Here is a 20,779-nt window from a genome sequence, read left to right as displayed (position 1 = left end):
CCAGAAACGTAGGTTTTATGCTCTTTGGAGTCGAGCGCTGACTTGAGTTTCTTGCTCCTTGGCTCGGCTCGCAGATTCCTTGCAGGGGCTGCAGATCTTCCATGGCCATGTCATGAGAGAAAGAGAAAAGGAGATAGATGGAAGAGAGAAGAGTCAGGGCTGTGGCAAGCTCGAGGTTTCTTTCGCCGAGGTGTGCAGTCAAAAATCAGAAATATGCCGTGAAAAGAGAGCGACCCCCCCCCCCCGCCCCCCCCCCCCCCCCCCTCCACCTCCACCACCTCCTATCCCCAAACCTTGCTCACATTCCCTGTCTGAAAAACGCTTCCATCCTGGACCTTTCTGGCTGCTTTCCTCTTTGACGGGCAGACATGTTGGAGTTGTATTACTATGTTTTTTTTTTTTTTTAGGCTGCAGATGCTCGTTCTTACTGACACACACTGGCTGCTTGGCATCTACACTGAAAGAGGCGAGGGGATGAGGGAGCCTCAAACTCTTACCTGCTCACATGACAATCAGTTTTTATTTCTCAACACATGCTGCTGTGACGTAACTGCATGCACTGATACTGTACGCCAATCACGCTGCAGACTCGATAACAGGACAGGCTTCTATTGGGATCTATTTCAGATGACTGGGATGTTGTGGTAACAACATGTTGGTGTGATGGTTTATAAAAAAAAATGGGCCTCTTCTCTGTATTTCTCCTCCTGCAGACGTTCATTTTACATGCATCCGTTGGGGGTTATGTGGTGTTTTTGTTTCTTACACTATGGCTTGTTTCTTCCTCTCCCACCACTCTTTTCTCCTCCTTGTGCACCCTCCTCTTACTTCAACTCATCTTTTCTCCTCCGTCCCCCTCTTCAACCTCTCCCTGCTCCTCCCTCCGTTTGCTCTGCAGAGGCATCGAACAAATACCAAATTTCTAAGCCCAAGGTGTGCTCAGTGCACCCGGGGGAGGTGCTGAAGCTGAGCTGCCCTCTGCCGCCGACGGGGACAATCACCTGGACCAAAGATGGCAGCTCTTTGGGCACCAACAACCGCACGCTGATAAAACAGGAGGTGCTGCAGATTCGCGATGCCACACCCAAGGATTCGGGTCTGTACGCCTGCACCAGCTTGGGCAAAGACACGGTCTGCTTCATAGTCAATGTTACAGGTGAGTCAGGGAGCGCGCGAGACAGGCCATGAACAGAATAGGTCAGGAAGTTTGGAGTCTGGACTGCCGAGTTTAGGAGGTGGCCATGGGACAGATCTGATAGTTGGGGGGGGAGACTGAAGGATATTCTCAGTCTAGTGAGTGTGTGTGTGTGTACTGCAGCAAAATCATCCAAAGAGATTCTCCAAGAAATGACCCCGCATTGTTGTGCTTTATCGTTTTTATGCCATGTCTGTGTATGGGTTTTGAAAGGGGTGGCAGTAACCATAGTTACTTTGTGCAGATGCCATCTCGTCGGGGGATGATGAGGATGATACAGAGCGATCAGAGGACACTGGGGCGGATGAAGTGCAGTCAAGTGAGTATGGGAGGAACAAATGGGTGCCTTCCCTTTCCTGACCAGCTCCTATAAATGCCCTTGAGATGGACTAATTAAACAGACCGCAGGGGCCTGCAGATACACTAACCTCTCTTTTACTGCCTGTGAAACACCTCTGACATAATATTTCTGTCACAAAGAGGCGCAGAAAGTCGCTGCCGTACCAAGTATTGATACATGTATGTGACATAGCAAAATGATAAAGCTTGTTTTTATATGCCCATAAAAACCTTTAAAATTCCAATCAAAGGCTTAAAAATCCTGCCTAACTTACTTTAAGGTTAGCTTTCCTTCGGGTCCTGACAGCGTGTGTCAAAAACAAGTTTGGCATCTCAAAAGCTTTATCTCTAAGTGGAACGATCTACTTAACTGGCTTTGTTAGTGGGTTTTAGGTTGTGTGAACATGATGGAGACAGGTTGGAAAGCGGATAAAACAGCTGTTAGCGCCATCAGAACTCGTCTAATCTGGCCTTTAAATGCATTGTGACTATTCCATATTCTTGTCTCAGGCTACGCTGCAAGATTGTGTGAGTGTGTGTGTGTGTGTGTGTTTGTCTTCCAGGCTAGACGCTCCAGGGAATACAGGAATTCTTCAGATTCTTTCAGCTTGTGTCTCCTAGGTAGTCAGGGCTCATGGAGCCAGCCAGTCAAGTCAGCTGTGCTCATCCATTATGAAAGAAGTCCATCTGGACCCAGTTACCCACCTGGACCCAGCGTGTGTGTCTGTGTGTGTGTGTATGTGTGTGAGAAAGAGAAAGTTTTTACCCAACTTTGTCAGTGCAGTGGCGAGGTAGTAATGTGTTTATCCAGCGGCACGTACACACGCCTGCCTCTACATACACACTCACATAGGGGTCCAGAGTAATGGCTAGGGCTTCCACATCTTGTTAAAATTCTCCACACGCACTGTCTCACCATGAGTTCTCCTCCTCCACTTTTGGGCTGACTGTAATTGCCTGAAATCCATTAAATAAGGGGAGAAGCAGGACAGAGAGAGAGAGAGAGAGAGAGAGAGAGAGAGAGAGAGAGAGAGAGAGAGAGAGAGAGGAACTCAGCAAGAGGGAAAAAAAATGAGGGAGAGGGTAAAGATCCAGCCTTTCTGGTGGTAATAAGCTGTTTGAAAACAAAGGGAAAGCTGTTCTGGCAGTACAGTTGCATTTTCTCACCATGTGTGTTTCTGAAAATTCAAAACTGAGATTATTATTAAAAGAGAGGGGCGGGTGAAGGGGGGGGGGCAGAGTTCAGAGTTGGCTTATGGCCGAGGACTGAAGTGAGGAGGAGGGTGCACGAAGGCGTGGGAGGGAATAAGAGTTGAGAGAGAGGGGTGTAGCTTTATATTAGCGTTTTGTTTTTTTTCTGGAAGTCTCCGGCCGGGTTGGGCACCAGTCCTCTGCAAAACATTGCCAACTGATTTAACTTTGCACAGTAGATTGAACCAAAAGTTAACCCTGTGAAAACTGGTCCAGAGTGCTTGTCCATCTACAGCAGTGGGTGTTGTTACTGGTGGAGATGTAGACGAGCCTCTTCAGGGATCTGTGTGGAGGATCTGGGTGTAGTGGGGGCAGTGAGAGGTTGACGGGGGCCCTGATGTCATGATGAAGTTAAAAAGCCACGTGCATCTTTGTTCTTTGTGTTCTGTTATGAATATTTATTACTGTGGACATCTTTACAAATTATTATTTACAACTTTAATACCTGTGCTTTTCTTTTACTTTATGGTATGCACTTTAGGATTTTCACAAAGTAATCTTATCAATCAGCGTAATAACATTTAGTTTAGATTGAAATGTTAAACTCACAGATAACACATCACTGGCATTAACATCTAAAAGAAACTAGTTTTAAAGGAGCACTGGATTGTCAGCACTGCTAAAGAAAACCCTCAAAGTTCTTTTTATATATATATATATATATATATATATATATATATATATATATATATATATATATATATATATATATATATATATATATATGTATATATATGTATAGTCTTCATCTGATATTAAAATAGCTGACTTCCTGTTTTCAAAATTAGTGAACCAGTCAGGATTTTGAAATATCTGAATTCTTATGACCTGAGCTGTTGCCCTGAACATAAATTGAAGATACCAAAGTTTTCAAAATAATGATTTTAAAACAATTAAACAAGTACATGATATTTATATCCATGGCTACAAATCTTCAGTGGGTTACTCAGATTGATCCCAATTCTTGTTCACAGTTCAGAAACATACACTGTTTTTTGACAGTTCAGCACTAAATTCAATCCCTCACCACGTGTACTGTGCATAGAAAACAGGGTATAGTTTATATGTAAATTATGAAGTTAGTGTGTTTAAAAAGATTCACGGATTATAAGACAAATGTCTCTGGTTAAGATAAACATTCTGCAGATAATATTAATACTTAAGTTATCTATTCATAGCAATGTAGACTTTTCATTAGTTAAAGGAAAATGACTTCAACCCGATGTGAAATTAAATGAAAAGCACAGTACTGAATATCTGTAGAAGTGATTACAGCATCATCTTTTTTTTTTAAAAATAAATCCTTCTAAATGCAATTTTAGGACTTTCTGAAAACCTTCAAACTATCCTCAAAACTCTTTTATTTCTCTGGCTCTGGGACAAACTATAAGCATCACTCCAAAACATTTGAGAAATCAACCCTATTTCACAGTGAAAAATATGAATTATAATCATAATAGTACATGTGTGTTGATATTAACACAGCTTGTGTGTCACTCTGGGCTCTATATGTTACAACACACAGTGTGGTGTGGTAGTAAATGACCTCGGGTGTCTGCAGTAACTCTGACAAGAATGCGTTCCAGCTTTCCTCCTTGAACGATTAAAATCAATTCTTCAAATAAAGCCTTCCTTCATTTTTACCTCCGTATCACTGCGGGGCCTTCCCTGCAGTGACAGGACCATGGTATAACATACTTTGCCTCGATTTACCAAATAATAAAATCTAAGCCTTCATTTCTATCTAGTCTTCATCTGAAACAGGAGAAGGATGTCAGATTTGTTCTGCACCCATTCAGAATTTGCTCGTTGCTACATTGATTAGCAGCTGGATGTTTAATTTTAAACATGCTTGTTCCTGAACAAGCTGTCTGCACCAGCCCTTCTCATGCTCCCTTCATCAACGCTACGGTGCAGAATGTAAAGAACGTCCAAACGTGATAAAACTGAAAGCAACTACTTTTATGTTCTAGCTTCTGGCTCTCTTACCTGCATTTCCCAAACAACACTAAGATGTCAAATAAAGTCTGGATTTGTTTTTGACTAATACTATTGGCCAATAGCTGAGGAAGATGGATAGATTTAGCTCTCTGGAGGAACTTGGAAAGAGAAAAACCTTGACTCAGCGCCGGAGTTAGATAACCTTAGCTCACCCCCGGCCAACTGAGGATCAACAGTCATTCATGAATGAGGATCCGGATGCATGGGGTTTTGAGGGGGAGATGTGGGGGGGGGTAGGGTTGCCAAAAAGAGTTTAGCATCGTGTGGGGAGGAGTCTGAGGGTTGCCCTTTTGGATCTTCCATCCTTTTGGATGGAAAGCATGGGAAACAGCACCCTTCACCCTTTGTACCCCACCTTCATCCTCTCACCAGGTTGCCAGTTTAGGGTCAGAGGTCATTAGGAGAGGCAGCCTCCTGATTGGCCAGTCTCCACCTAATCTGTCTCTGCCTGGATAGACAGAGTCATGGAGATGAGGACAGACAATCAGGCTAAAGAGGGAGAGAAAAAAGGATAATTATAGGCTGCGCACCTAGTGCATGCGTCCAGTCCAGGAATCCAGGAAGAACAATGTTTACCGGCTTTACTATTCAAGTATCCATGACATGTCCGGATGTGTGTGCCAGAGAAAATGATGAGAGGTATCTGATAGTATGCACATTGGACCGGCAGGAAAGAAATTAATGTTATCCAAGGAAAAGGGGGGGGTTTGGTTGTACTTGAGTACTTTACTCAGTGGTGGTGTTATCTGTGGTTACTCCCTCTGCCGCTTGTACTCTTGCTGTTCGAGGAGGAAGTAATGGTGTGGAGGACGGTTTGACTTGTTATTTGACTTTGAGTTTTTCTTCCCCTCTAAGTCCCATCTGCTCAGGCAATCACTCTCCCAGGTGCAGGGAGAAATAGAGAGAGAGGGGGGGGGCGGTGTTTAGAGGGAAATCCAGCTGACAGAAGCTGGGGCGGAGAAGGAGCTGGGGAATTTACAAAACACAAGGAGGGCAAAACCATTTTTGGTATGAGGGATAGATAGTTTGTGACAATGATAAAAATCTGGACAAATGTCTACATTGAAAACTTTGAGATCATTCAGAAAATGTGGAATTCATCATGTCATTCATCACATGTACCTGTATGTGTGTGTATGATGGTATGTATGTGTGCGTATGGTGGTGGGGGGTGTTTTTAAATGTGTAAAGCATGTTGTACTACATTTTTAATATATGAAAAGTGCTTTATAAGGAAACCTTGATTTGATTTGATTTGATTTGGTCTCCCCTGACATAGATAAGGACTTTCCAGAAGCGATAAGCATCCCTGTCCACACCATCCATATCTAGCCAAGTGACAGGCAGACTAACAGGGAAGCTATGGTAATTGGAGGAAGTGAAGGGAGGCAAAAAACCTGCTAAGTGGAATGAGATGAAATTGAATGTGATGGTCTAGTTACCCTCTTGGCAACACCCAGGGACTTTCTCTCTTTGGAGCTGATGTTCTTTCCCCCTCTGCAGCACCCTGTGGAGCTCATGGTAAAGTGTGTGTGTTTGTAAAGCTGTGTGAGACTGGAGGCCTAGCTTGTGTTTGCAGACAGCGGGTTAAACAGTGTTGCCAGGAAGTGGGTTTGGCTGGTGGGGGGATCTCAGAGGGTGTTAAGAGCTGTTCAGGATTGGCTCATCTGCAACATTGGCTCGTCCATGGCCTTGATGTCACACTGGAAATGATCCAACACCACATTTCATCTGGTTCTAGGCGCTCCGTATTGGACCTCAACAGCGAAGATGGAGAAGAAGTTGCATGCAGTGCCAGCTGCTAACACAGTCAAGTTCCGCTGTGCAGCAGGAGGCTACCCCAAGCCCTCGCTACGCTGGCTCAAAAACGGCAGGCCTTTCCGCCAAGAGGACCGCATGGGAGGGTATAAGGTAATATAAACAGCAATACATCAGACTTTGTATTTCAAGTGTCAACTCATTGCTCTTGCTTTTTTTTTATTACTTTCTATGCTACAATACTTTTTCATATTCAAGCGGGGGATCCTGTCTCCTCCTACCACTGTTTCCACCCGTCCTTTCACCCCTTTTCTACCCTCCACTGGACATGAGAGCTGGAGAGAGAGGAAACGAGGGCAGGGTTTCTGGTGTGAAATTGGAATTGCTCATCCATGCACCTCCTCTCACTGGGATACTTTGTGAAACTTCCCACTGTAACCTGAAATAGTTCTTTACCCCCATCAATTAGAAACATAAGTCCAGGACTTAGGGGTTAAATGCCTTCAGACACCAACGTGTAGAGAAAGCAGTCAGTGTCAGGGCTGAAATGAGTTCAGAACGTCAGGGTAACTCAATCAGGGAGAACTGGTCCCACCTGCTTTGGTGAGAAACTAGTTGTTTAGCTGTTAAATTGTTAAACTTGATGTTTTGCATGGGTTTTAAATCTTAGCCATAATCAAAACCATAAATGTACACCCCCATTCTTAAAATTGGGACCAGATTAGTGATAAATTGAGCTGTCATCGTAACGTAGTTTATATGCATGTTCTGCTAGTGAGTGTAACGAGAGCAGTTGTGTTCTAATCCCCCTTCTGAATTGACACAGCTAAAAAATATGACAACTTCTTTTGCAAAAATACACTAAAAGCATGCTGATGGAGGGGAATAACAGTTCAAACGGAGAGTCATGAAATTAATTTCTGAAAAGAATCGGTGATGCTGAACGAGTCTGACGCTCCTGGTTAATGACTGATGGGTTATGAGGAAAAGCGTCCCCCCTGCCAGGAAAGTTTAGAAGCAGATCCGGTTGATGTAGCTGTTAATGTTTCCTCCCTTTTATTTTTAAGCACGCTCATTACAGTTAAGACAAAAAAGAAAATGCAGGCCACAGAAATGATACAGTCAGCCTGTCAGATGCATTGTGGGCAGCTCATATCTGTCTTCTTGTCAACAAACGGCTTAACAAAAGCTGAGCCCAGCCCTGTGGCCGAACCTCCCCATTGTGTGAAAAATAAGGCCTGTACAAGCAGTAGCTACAATGTCCCTGTGTCTGTGGATGAAAACTCTATTGTTGCTCACACCTGTGGATTCCACATACAGGTGAAACTACTTTTGCAAATAATTATGAATAACTGTATGCTTGAAATAGCTTAGAGCACAAGGGTGGAGTTTTCTACACTGAGTGGAAATGACTGGCAGAAATGTAGGACAGTATGAAGGACTCTGTGGGCCGGATCTACCAAAAGTTTCAGAGTCATTGCAGATGCAATGAAATGTACCAACTGATTTACTAACACCACACACTGAAGGTTCTGCCTTTCAAAGGTGCAAAATAGCATGTCGGCATCCAGTCAGTACGTCTGTGGCAACAAATATACAATATGGGGCGTTCACTTGCAATTTTACATTTGTTAGGAGGAGAAAAGGTAAAAACCAAACAGAGCTTTTATTTTTGCAGTCGGTGGATTTTGCAGAGTAATAGGAGCAAATGATTGCATCCATATGCAGCTTTTGCCCCTGGCAGACACTGAGCATGTGTTGCAGAAATCACAAACGCATGTATTTGCTGATTGTGCGATGCATCTGTGATGCCAAAGGCATAATTACCAAATTGGTGGCAAAATAACTAGTGTCAGTGGATGTTTCTTTTATTTAGCTAGCATGTAGGTGGGTTAGTTTATGAAATCCTTAGTAATAGTAAATCAAGCCATTAGAAACAGTAGACTGTCATATTCATTCCTGCTTTATTTCTGTTTCTAAAAAGTCACAGTGCATACCCATTCGTTTGCCTTCTAATGTCTTCATACTGTCTTTTTACTTCATCCACTGTTCACATCGTCTTACCAACAATCTTGTTCCTGAATTTGCTCTCATATAGTGTTTATTTGTGTGTCAGTCAAATTTATTTGCTGCAGGCCATGCTTTCTCTCCAAACTAGCCATGCTGCAAACCACGTCATGTACAGAACTCTCATTTAGATAGGGTGTCTTCTACAATCCCATCACTGTTAGTAAATCACCCCTAAACTGTAGTTAAACCCCATGTACAAAATTGTATATCAGACATGCAAATGACCATGCAAATTGGGATCAAAGTGAGGGCCTGTGAGTTGTATTTGCTCATTTTTCCAGGGGTTCTCACTAAACTCTACGTACTCATCATGATAAAAGAGAAAAATTCCAAGTTTGCAGTCTCACCAGCTTGTCATCAGCTTCAATATTGTTTTCCAGTTCACCGCATCTCCGCTCATCTTTCACACCTTCCACCAAATCCCCTCTGTCATTCTCTTTAGTTTTTTTTTCATCCTTTTCATTTTACTCTAGCTCTTTTATCTCAGCTAATGTCAGTGTATTGACTCTGTGTGTGTGTGTGAACCAGGTGCGTGCCCAGCACTGGACCCTGATCATGGAGAGCGTCGTTCCGTCGGACAAGGGCAACTATACCTGTTTAGTGGAGAATGAGTTTGGATCCATCAACCACACCTACACCCTGGATGTAGTGGGTCAGTATACCTCATGACACATACAGATCTATAATACACCTGTGGAAGATTTGGAGCCCAGTGCTAAAAGTTCTCACAGTGAGGATGGTGTGTGTTTGTGTGCCCAGGTGCACTCTGCATGCAGGTGGAAGAGAAGGACTTCTGCCAAGTGTGTAGAAGCTTGAGATAAATATGTCAGCAGTTTTGATGTAGTTTTCATTATTTTGTGTTATATTTCATTCGATGGATGATTTTGAGATTAGTTAAAAGACCACCTGGTCCGTTTTAACCTGCTCCATATTGTATTTTGGGCAGCCTAAAGCTAGTCTATTTGTAATGGATCCTTTCTAAAACAATTCCCAAATATAAATTTAATTTGAGCTTCTTTTTTTTCCACAACTGATCAATTTAAAGTCAGGGCATATGTCTAGATTAGCATGCTAAAATGAGTTCAACTCCCACAAAATGACACAAAATGTAGTATTTTGCTTCTATGACTTGATTTAACTGAACCTTTTACATTGAATGATTTATGATGAGGTCCTCAGTTGGTTGAGATTATTGTTTGGTGTCACTCATTGAGCACTGAGTGCTGTCCTCAGCACTATCAAAGCGAGTTCAGACCTCACTCAGTCAATTCCTGTTTCTGACCTTTGGAGTGCAGAAACCAAAGTGTGTTTTTCTGCTCAGTTTGCAGAATCGATAGCTAGCGGGGACAACAAGGGAGTGAGATAAAGATACTAGAGATGTGAGTTTGTGTTTGTGTTCATGTGCATGTGTGTGTGTGTGTGTGTGTGTGTGTGTGTGTGTGTGAGAACATGTACACTAAATTTACTCTTAATTTAATGTAGACCTGCTCTCCTTTGGCCTCCGTCGACCTACTTTATAAACCATCAGTACACATCAGAGTTTATCTGATAGTGTCATTCTTCTAAAGCCTGGTCAATAAAGCACAGATAAGCGGGGTAGACGTGAAGATGCTGCAGTCTGATTCATCATCCAAGTGTGTATAGTTTAGTTATTTCAACTCAGAAACATAGAAAGCTGAATTGGATTAAGCGGTATAGAACGTGTGGGTGTATTTATGTGTATGATAGTATTTTTTGGGTACCAACATTGAAGCAACGCATTATACTTAAAATGTCAATAATGAAATTAGTTTATTGTGCTGTTGGAACACACTTTCCTGCAATACATGAGCTGGGTTTGTAAAGTTCTGATCTGTTTAAGTAGTGTGCATGTGCTGTCTGTGTGTGTCCTTGCCCGGACGTAGAGATCGATTTGAGTGAGGTAACTGCTTGTGTCTCCACTTCTAGACTTAATAGAATAAAACAGGGTGGTTTCTATCGCATTGGACTTTTTATTCTGCTGACATTCTTACATTTGACTTTACAAATCGGTGGAAAGAGACTTACCTGCGCTATCAGCTGATCAGTCTGATCAATCAGCTGCTGCGTGAAATCAAATCTGCCATCAGAGATCTAAAAATGCGATCTGTGTACGAGATGATATTTCATAACAAATATAAATTTCCTTTAGAGCACTCAGTAAACACCTACAGCAGAGATTTATGGGGGAAGTTAGATTTGAAGGATGGTGCGGTTCTTCCAGGAAAGTGTTAATAGATCTAATTTACATGAGAACACCAAACTGAGGTATTGATGAGCCGCGGGGGGGATTCAGCCTTATGAAAATTTTCATGGCTCAGGGATATCTATTAGCATGTATCAGCACAGCATGACCTTATCATAGCTTCCTTTATCCTCTTCTTTGTAGATTTTACAGTGAGCCATATTTCCACCTGCAGACAGCATGTGTCTGTATGGTACATGCCGCATGGATGTACACAGTGAAACGGGAAAATAAAGAAATAAGCAGTTATGTTACTTTTATATGAATTCATGAAAGCCTACACATTGTCCCCAACTGAGGCCCCATGCTCTGCCTCGCTCTGGAGTTAGCTAAAGCTTTCCTTCAGACTGCATATTTCTGTTTTTGTTCAGTTTTATTGCAGAGCAGTAAACCCCTTCTATGTCTGGCTCTGCAGCCACTGCCCCCTGCAACCTCTTGCCTCACTTTGCTCCATTCTAGTGGGTCGGACAGAGAGGGGAGCAAACATCTTATCTCTCTCTTTTTTTTTCTTTTTTTTTTTTTCCTAAATGACCCACAGGATCAACTCTTAAAACTAAAAGAAACCAGACTTTACTGGTTCAAACTGGCGCCTGAAGAAAAAAGCCACAGTTGGACATCTACATGCTGACACACACGGCAAAGAGACACATGAGGAGCTAGAATAGGTTCTAGCTTGTTTTCAGTCCGAGCTGTGGCAATATTGCACATTGTGGAGAAGTATATGTCATCCTGGGTCTTGCTGCGCTCTTCCTGTACTTCTATCCTTCCCTCAACCTTATGTCCCTGTTTGCCGAGGCACCAGGTTATTCAGGGTTCACCAGTCTTGTATGAGACAAGGTGGAACGCTTCTGGCCTGTCGCTTCACACCGATTTCGGCAACTTTCCCAGTACTGCTGCTGTCAAATTAGTCTAGTTCTCATCTAAATCGTAAATGGGTTCAGTTTTGAAATCAGATTTTGATATATCCCAGTAATATAAGATAGAGCTGCATCATCTGCTTTAAGGAATAGAAACCATAACATAGACCTCATATTTAGTAGTTTTTTTCCTGAACAACATCCCCATCTTTCCCTCCATAAGTTCTTGTTAACTGTAACTGTAACCCTGACCAAAGTTATATCCTTAACAGTAAAGCTAATACCCACAAAAGCCCACGAGGTTTGGACCTGATAGATGTGGCAAAAGAAGGCCACAAACATTTACACGCATGACTTAACCTTGACCGCAACTACCACTAGCCCAGCCCATGTTGTCCTAGCCTTAAACCATACTCATGCTTAAACATAATGTTTAATTGGCAATATGGGAACGTTCATAAGAGGAGACTTGGTCACCCCAGCTTGATTCTGCAGGCATTATCCAGTTTGGGAAGTTTTTCCTTCCTTGATTCAGACTGGAGTGTTTGTAAGGTACAGATGCAGAAGCTGACATCAGGGACTGCAGAACCAAATTAAAAATTAAATAGATTTTTTCCCCTTGCTGTTCATGTATGAAAAAGAGTTATGCCATCAGAAATGCTGGTTAGAGATACTCACATGGGTGATGTAGCTATTTTAAGGTTGTTTAGTATTTTATCTCTACAACTATTATCGTTTGTAAGGTTTCTGTGTGACTAGTTTCCTCATACTGAACACTATGTATCATGCAGTGTAAATGGTCAGCTCTAACTTCCAAACTTGCAAAAGTTAAATAGTTTTTTCCAATCCAGTTTGGGGCTCTGTGAATATGTGTTTCAGTTTTTGACATGCCAAAGTTGAGCACTAGACCGATGTTAGATTTAAGTTCTTCACCTTTTATCTGTTTGGGAAAGTTTAAAGGAGGGAGAAGGCCAGCAAAAAAAAGGGCCTTATATACAAACAAAACATAAAAACAAATCAAGGAAAGTTAGCGAACGGTCATGTTGTACCCATCTGATGGTACTGGCGAACGCAGGCAGAGTGACATAATGAAGTCTGCCTCCTTTGCTCTTTTTCCCTCCTTTTTCACCCCCCCTCCCCTCTCCTTTACAACACATCTCATCCACTGACCATCCCTCATGACCAACCCCCAACCTCATTCATAAACACATTTAGATCAACTCACTCCACCTACAGTACCTTTAAGTGTTGTTTTGGAAAGATACTGCAGCACCTCTGCACGATGTCACTTTTTATGTTTGGCGGCAGCTCGGTGTGGTGCAGTGTGGGGGCCGGTGCACTCTTCAGTGTAGTTGTGAAGGCTGGATTGTCTTTGAAAAGGGGCATTGTTCCACAGATCTCCCTCTGTTTGGACACGCAGGCCGCACATTTGTTTTTAAAAGAAGGGCCGATTGCTGAAGATCTGCTGATTCTATCAAAATGAAAAGTATATGAAAGGTGTATGCATTTTTTTTTTAGTAAAAAAAAGTTATGCAAGGTTTTGGCAGTATGTGAAGTTTTGCTTTCGCAGAACAACAAACTTTCTCCCTGAAACATCCAGTTTGAATTTAAAGGTGCATTACGTAACTTTCTGATCTTAAAACTCTGTGTTCAGGACTTGTTTGATGACACAGGGACATCTCTGATGTGTATTTATGGAGCTGCTGCTACCCAGCTTTGCTCCAATGCTGAGAAACCGCACTTTACTATTTGATCATCATGAGCACTGGGTGACATTGCAGCAGAGTTTCGCTTCATGTGAGAAAACTCACTGGCTGTTTTGAACATGCAACGTTGTTGATTCAGCAAAGAAACGCAACAATATTAAAAGAGAGAACGGGACAAATTAGCTGTCAGTAGGGGGAAAATTGCAAAAGTTCTGTCAGGTCTCTTTAAGATTTGCTTCCTTTTCGACAGAGCGGTCCCCTCACCGGCCGATTCTTCAAGCTGGTCTCCCGGCCAACACCACTGTACATGTTGGAGAGGATGCCCGCTTTGTCTGTAAAGTTTACAGCGATGCCCAACCCCACATCCAGTGGCTGAAACACATCATGCAGAATGGCAGTCGGCTCGGCCCTGATGGACACCCCTATGTCAGAGTGTTAAAGGTACGTTACTTTGCATCCTCTCCTGATTAAAAGCACATCCTTTGATTTTTTGCTCCGTTGTTTGGTAGCGATTTTTTAGGTGAATTTTAAGGATTACATAACGGATCTGTTGCATTCCCTCCCTTATGGCAACCTGGGCGGTGATTCTTCTTCTGCTCCGAGCTGGAGACGATGCGCATCTGCCTGTTTGTCTCTGCTCAGTTGTTTGATGTTTTTTTTTTAAGTGTGTGTGTGTGTATGTAAATTGCAGCGTTCAGGCATTAACAGCTCCGATGTGGAGATGCTCACCCTCACCAACGTGACAGAGGAAGATGCTGGAGAGTATATCTGTAAAGCCTCCAATTATATAGGCGAGGCCAGCCAGTCGGGCTGGCTGACTGTCATCCCAGGTAACCATTGAGACCTGACCCACCTACCCTTCCTCCACATGCCGCTGTGGTTTTCCTGTTGTTCTGTGGTGGTCCTGCTGGTGGTCTCTTGGTGGTCCTGGGGCTCATAGATGTTTTCTCTCACCAGTGTTACACCCTTGTCTTTCAGCTCCTCTTCCCCCTTCCCCCCTCCCATGCGTGCTTGGATGGATGCCGCACATGGAAGCACTGCTTGGGACTCTTTGGGCCTGCATTAACTCCATAATGAATTTCATGGAGCATCTTGTTATTTACCTTGTCTTCTGTGTGTACATCTCAGTGGGAGATGTATGGTGATGCAGTGCTCTCCGTGCATGTATCCAGTTAAGTGGGTGGATTAGACTGGTTTCTGTAAGCAGGTTCTCTGGGTGATGGGCACTTTTCAGTTTTTATTTGTTGGTACACTGGTTTTTATTTTCTCAAGTGTTGGTGGCATACTGGGCTTTGTCTTTGTCTTTGTCCCCCCCCCTCCCCCTCTTCATTCCCAGTATCATCTCGTGTAGATGGGACCTCAGCGATGGATACTATCCAGCTCCTCTAATTCTGCTCTCCTGGTGTTTTGGGTCTCATTTTTTCTCTTTCTCTCTCCCCCCCATCTTTCAACGCGACTTGCCCTCCTCTGTTTCTGTCCTTATCTTCACACTTCTTTTTCTTCTTTTACACTTGTTCTTTCTTCTTTCCCTCTCTCCCTCCCTCCTCTTCCTCCTCTTCCTCCTCTCCCAGACCGCAGGTGTTAACACCACAGATAAGGAGATAGAAGTTCTCTACTTGCCCAATGTAACATTTGAGGATGCTGGGGAGTATACGTGCTTGGCGGGTAATTCTATTGGGATCTCCTATCAAACTGCTACTTTGACGGTGCTTCCAGGTATACAAATCATATACTGTCATCTCTTTTCTACTTTTTCTCTCTGATCCTTGTTTGGTTGGATTATGCAAGTTCAATGACCCCTTGTGGAAGGCAAGTCCTCTCCTTGGAGTACCATTCACACAGCTCAGAGATTAGATTTTTCAACAAACCACCACTCTTAATATCCTAGCGAATGTAACACAAGAGCAGGGAGAATATATTGGATTATTAAATACTATGTGGACTAGCAAGCTGTTGAAAGCTCAGAAAAGATAACACGGTAGTGTTACTTGTCATAACTCCAAGAGGCAAACGGATATCCAACAACAGAACGAATGTCTCTAGACTAAAAACTGTTGAGGATTTGACTTCCGCTTTTTCCTCACTGTCTTACTCCTCTCTCCTACTCTTTTGGGAAAGTTTTCCAATGCCACACTTTGGCTCTGAGTCTGCATGCCAAAGAAATATTTGTTTTTCCACACACGCCTCCAGATTTTCTCCACCCCCTTTTCTGGCTCTGATAATTGGCTTCTTTAAAGATCCTTATTTCTTTGTATTGAAATAAAGGTGGAAAGGCAGAGCTCAACACTCGCTGTATGTTGGCTTGACTTTCTCAATTATCAGGGCCAAACTTTTACCTTCTGCACAGGTAATGACTCATGCACCCCGATGTGAAATATATAGACTAGTTTAATCCTGTTTTTGTCTTTTAATGTGTGTCTGGCGTTTGAGCTCTTACAAAAAGAACAAACATATGGGTACATTTAACACATTAAAATATATGAAATATGTGTAACAAGTAAAACTAATATTTTGCATTATGGGAACTCCAGAATTTAGAACATTGTCATGCTAATAACACATAATAGCCATAACAATGTGAAACCTATGAGATCACATGTGAAGCTCATGCAATTTTTTTCTAAAATTTTTTTGTGAAGCTCACGTTATCCCATGTAGTTTAGCTTATGTGGCCACATATGAAATGTACAATTTGCTGTTGGGAAATGTGGTTTCAAAATATGTTTATGGTAATAAGATCTAAATCCTATGCATATTCCCATGTGGGCTAAGTAATAACATATGAAACCCATAAACTATTACACTGGAAACACCAGGAAATACCAATATGAAACTCCTGAGATTACAACTGAAGCCCTTGTCATTTTCCAAGTAAAACACAAACAATTATTTATGTAAAACTATTCAAAATGTTTAACTCATTGGCTTGGCAACATGTGTTAAATAATCTATACCTTTTGTAAACCTTTAAACTCAAGTTAACTAATAAATACACCAGAAAATATACAGATTGCATCCGATCTTCTGGAAAAAGACAAAAGGCTTATAGCCAATGAAATCTTTTTTTTTTTTTTTTAAACAACTTTGGATGCACCAACACCAAAGATTCTATTCTATTCTAAAATCACTTGGCAGAGGCTTTAAGCCAAAGCAACTTGCATGGGAGAGGTGATCCGTTAACCATAGCAATTAACCAAACACACATCTTGTGTGTACCTGGATAGAACCCACGTATATACAAGGAGAACACGCGTTTTATGAAGTTGATGTGAGTATTTCACAGCTCTAAATTGACAAGAAATAGCTTTGTCTTCTAAAAAAACCCAAACAAACAAACAAAACATGAGAAAAAAACAAGAACATCATATTGAATTCCTTTGCTACAGTGAAACAGACAGGTGGAAGCTACAACTTCAGCTGGTTGTTGGCTTATATGAATAACTGTGATGCACAATAGCTTTGTTTGTGGTCTGTAGCGTTATGCATTATAGAATGATCCCTTTAATATACATACAAACACACTGACACACATATCCTAGACAGAAGGTTTAGGCCGCATTCAGCCATGAAAGACACCCATCTTCCTTGTTTTCAATCTGAATTGAAGGGCACATTGTGCACTTGAGTGCCTCCAACATCAGCACCTAATACAGAAGCAGGCTTTACTGTACTGGCTGAATCATAATTTAAAATTTGTTTTGATTGTTACTCTTACTAAAAGGAGTTTAGATTGTTTTTTAGGAAATTGCAGACTTATAGCCACTGAGACAGACACTGAGATGCTACAAAATGATTTCTTCATGATCTGTCTACTCATTGCAATTACATTTATGCACAAGTCATCTCAGTAGTTGCCTGTGTGATACCCACGTGTGTGAGTACAGATGAAAAATGTGTGTAAGAAACTCTTCCTCTTCTTTTCCTGACCCGTATCTTACTGTTTATTATTTTTCCTCAGCCATTGAGAAATCCCCAGAGCCCTTTTCTCCAGATTATGTGGAGATTGCAATATACTGTGTTGGTGTCTTCATTATTGCCTGCATGGTGGGCATCGTGGTGGTGTGTCGCATGAGAAACACTGCAAAGAAGCCCGACTTTGGTGGCCAGCCCACAGTCCACAAGCTAACCAAGCAGATTCCTCTGCGCCGCCAGGTAACAGAAAGTAGATAAAGAGTTCTAATGGCATCTAACACCCCTAGAGGAGAAAACATACAATACACTGCAACAGAGACAACAGGGACTTTAATGTCTAAAGACCTTATCACTTAAGTTAGTTTTGTACCGTAGTTTTCCTAAATTCTTGGATGCCTATAGGACTACACTTATATGTTTTAGTCTCATAAACACTTGAGACAGGCAACATAAATACAGTTTTAATAAGATATACCCTTTGCTTTCCATCTGCAAAAATGTAGCATAGTTGATACATTTTTAAGACAGTAATAATTCTATTCTATTCTATTCTATTCTATTCTATTCTATTCTATTCTATTCTATTCTATTCTATTCTATTCTATTCTATGAAAGTGAGAACAACACAACACAATTACATAGAGTATATATACTACAGAATTCCACATATCTCAGTAAACACTGTTTTAAAGAATGGACACATTTCGAGTATGTATTCTTGCACAAGTTAGCACTGCTGCCTGAGACTGCAACCAGGGTTTCCCCCCTCCCATATATGAGGTATGCTTTTCCCTTAAGGGAAACATAAAGGTACAGAAAGTGTTGGATTGCACTTCGCTGAGAGCCTGAATACCATCTCAAGGTAAGGTTAGGGGGAAGAAAGGAGAGCTGAGCCCTGAACCCTGGGAATATTACGGATTCATCAAAATTGCTGTTGTTGGTTACTTTTTAATCACTGATGAAATATAATCTGAAGCCTCAAGACACAGTATGTGCTAATGTTAAACTAATAACTTCGGTAATTAAGTATATTCCACTCTGATTATGTGCCAGACTAAGCAACCGCGTTCATTCTAAAAAGACGAGAGTTAATTGCACGCACACACTCCCGACTCCTCTAGCGATGCCTTGGAGCTTTAACTGGTCCATGAACCCAGACTGCGGTGATCAGCCAATCTCCTTTTTCCCATAGGTGTCGGCAGATTCAAGTTCTTCCATGAACTCTAGCACCCCTCTGGTGCGTATCACAACACGGCGGAGCTCTGCACACGATGAACCAATCCCTGAGTACGACCTTCCAGAGGATCCACGGTGGGAGTTTGCACGAGACAGGTACGATGTCTGTTTTGTGTGATTACTTGCAGTTCTATGGCATTTACCACTTTCTTTTTATCTATTCACTAGTGTTGCATTCCTAATTTTATATATCCAAATGCAATGCTTCAAAGAAAAAAATCTTACTATTTTTTTTGAAAATGCAAAATACCCAATTATGCAAATTTGATTCATTTCCTGCATAAAATTACTAAGAAAGCTGATCTGTGGGTACTTATAATAACAGTGACAGGATTTTGAGCCTGTACATAGTACCTGTTTGATGGAATGCATGACACCCTAAACCATCTTCGCAGCTATCTGTAGCTAACAAGGTGCCCTTTAAGAGCAGATAACACAACGGCACGGCAACACAAAGAATATCTCACCAGTTGTTCCTCAGCTGCTAAATAACTACGATAACTATGGTTCTTTTTGAAGACGATGATGACTAAGTGCCAAGTAATGGTTGTGGTGGCAGAGATAAAGGCTACTGATTCATCTGTGTATGCTGCTGTAAAATGACCTGACTCCTGTTATACTTTGCACTCTCACTCACCCCCGCAGTCCCCCACACATGCTTCCGTAAGGAGTAAATCTGCGCTAATTAGCGATTAGCACTCACAGCTTTCATCTACAAGTTTGGGCTGGGAGTGTTCGCTTTGTATCATACCAGAGGTATTAGCCGAGCTGAGGTTTCGGTTAGTCACAGTTGCAGTGGCCAGTGGTAAGCTTTAGGGTAGATTTAACAGGATGACAAAGGTTAGAGAAGTTTAATACCCAACTAAGGCCTCAGGTTTTAAAAGAAAAGGGAAAAACCCCAAACTGTAAACACAAACCCTTTGTTAGAGAGGCTGTAAAAAGAGTTGGAATCATAAATCTTACCATTGCTCATGAGTGAAAAAACATTTCAGATGTAACTCTAGACTCTGTGTGTGCATGCAGGTTGGCATTCTGGTGAAAACTTCTGATTTTAATTGATGAACTCACCAAGGGGGATGTTTTGTCTAGGCTGAATAAATCTCTTTGTGCCTTCTTTGTTTGGCTCTTTATTTCCCGCTTGTCATCCCAGCGCCTGAGGGATCATGTTGGGATTGTGGAATGTTGAGGAATGCTAACGCTTGCGGTTTTTGTAGAGGAAAAATAACATCGATTAAGTGTGGTTGGATGGACAGAATGGTTGCCATTGAGTGTGGCGAGTGTGCGCGGACAGATAGGGGATTGTGTTACTACAGCAGGGCGCCGGCCTTAGACCCTTGGCTTTGCGTACCGCAGCTTGAGTGTTTACATAGCCCGGACACTTGGTCTTATGGGTGGGAGCAACACATGTCAATCAGATAAAAAAAGACAGAGCAAATCAGAGAGTGCTCCAGCAAATTTAACACCACTTATTATGACATCCCTTATAATTAAATCATGCTTAAATATCCAACTGGTTTTACAGTCAGGCTCACTTTTGTGGCAAACAGAGCCAGATTCCATCTGTCACAGGCTAACGTGTCAGGCTAAGATAAGCTCTGTGTAATGACTTGTAGGGAGTGTATATTCGAACATGCCAAGACAGGGTAAACAGTTTAGAAGTGAGGTGCTCTCTACAGCTTTATCAAATGATTATCATTGGCACGTCTGCCTTCTTACCTACTGCCCTGGCGCAGACTGAAGTCACCAAGCCAATAAAGCACTCACAGTGATGCAACCTGACTGAAAAAGAAAGAGGGATGTAGCAAGAAAGACAAGATATGGTCAGGCTGAGAAACTGACTGAGTGCCTGGTTTCAGAAAGTCAGGTCGGTTTCAGTTTGTGTTTCAGCCACTAATCACCTTCTTGACTTTTTTTTTTCTTTCTCTGTATCTCCCTTTGGGTTTTTGTGTGGTGGCTGCAGGTTGACCCTGGGCAAACCTCTAGGTGAAGGTTGCTTTGGCCAAGTAGTAATGGCAGAGGCCTTGGGCGTCGATAAGGATAAACCCAAGGAGGCTGTTACAGTTGCAGTCAAGATGCTGAAAGGTAAGTGATTCTCCTGCTGCTGCACGATCACAGTGAGCTTGTGTTGTCTAACATCTGACTAGCGCTTAAAATCCGACCACTCGGATCAGATGAACACTGCTTCATTATG

The 20,779-nt window shown here is 42.1% G+C and overlaps 1 protein-coding gene across 3 annotated transcripts in view; it reads left to right on the top strand.

The window, feature by feature from the left end:
- The window catches only part of fgfr2 (fibroblast growth factor receptor 2), a 40,870-nt gene that overhangs the window by 7,990 nt on the left and 12,101 nt on the right, over nucleotides 1-20,779 (top strand). The window contains exons 3-11 of one of the 3 annotated variants that reach the window (XM_079248975.1): nucleotides 899-1,156; nucleotides 1,440-1,514; nucleotides 6,528-6,697; nucleotides 9,143-9,266; nucleotides 13,691-13,881; nucleotides 15,012-15,156; nucleotides 17,399-17,592; nucleotides 18,545-18,684; nucleotides 20,549-20,670. In XM_079248975.1, coding sequence (XP_079105101.1) covers nucleotides 899-1,156; nucleotides 1,440-1,514; nucleotides 6,528-6,697; nucleotides 9,143-9,266; nucleotides 13,691-13,881; nucleotides 15,012-15,156; nucleotides 17,399-17,592; nucleotides 18,545-18,684; nucleotides 20,549-20,670 — 1,419 coding nt within the window. Of the gene's footprint in view, nucleotides 1-898; nucleotides 1,157-1,439; nucleotides 1,515-6,527; nucleotides 6,698-9,142; nucleotides 9,267-13,690; nucleotides 13,882-14,131; nucleotides 14,271-15,011; nucleotides 15,157-17,398; nucleotides 17,593-18,544; nucleotides 18,685-20,548; nucleotides 20,671-20,779 lie in introns of all 3 variants that reach the window. The other 2 variants (XM_079248977.1, XM_079248976.1) reach the window with 2 other exon arrangements.

Source organism: Telmatherina bonti, assembly GCF_933228915.1.
Source record: "Telmatherina bonti genome assembly, chromosome: 11".
NCBI classification, from domain to species: Eukaryota; Metazoa; Chordata; class Actinopteri; order Atheriniformes; family Telmatherinidae; genus Telmatherina; species Telmatherina bonti.
Note: the sequence above shows the minus strand (reverse complement) of the source record. Positions and strands in the feature narration are given on the sequence as shown.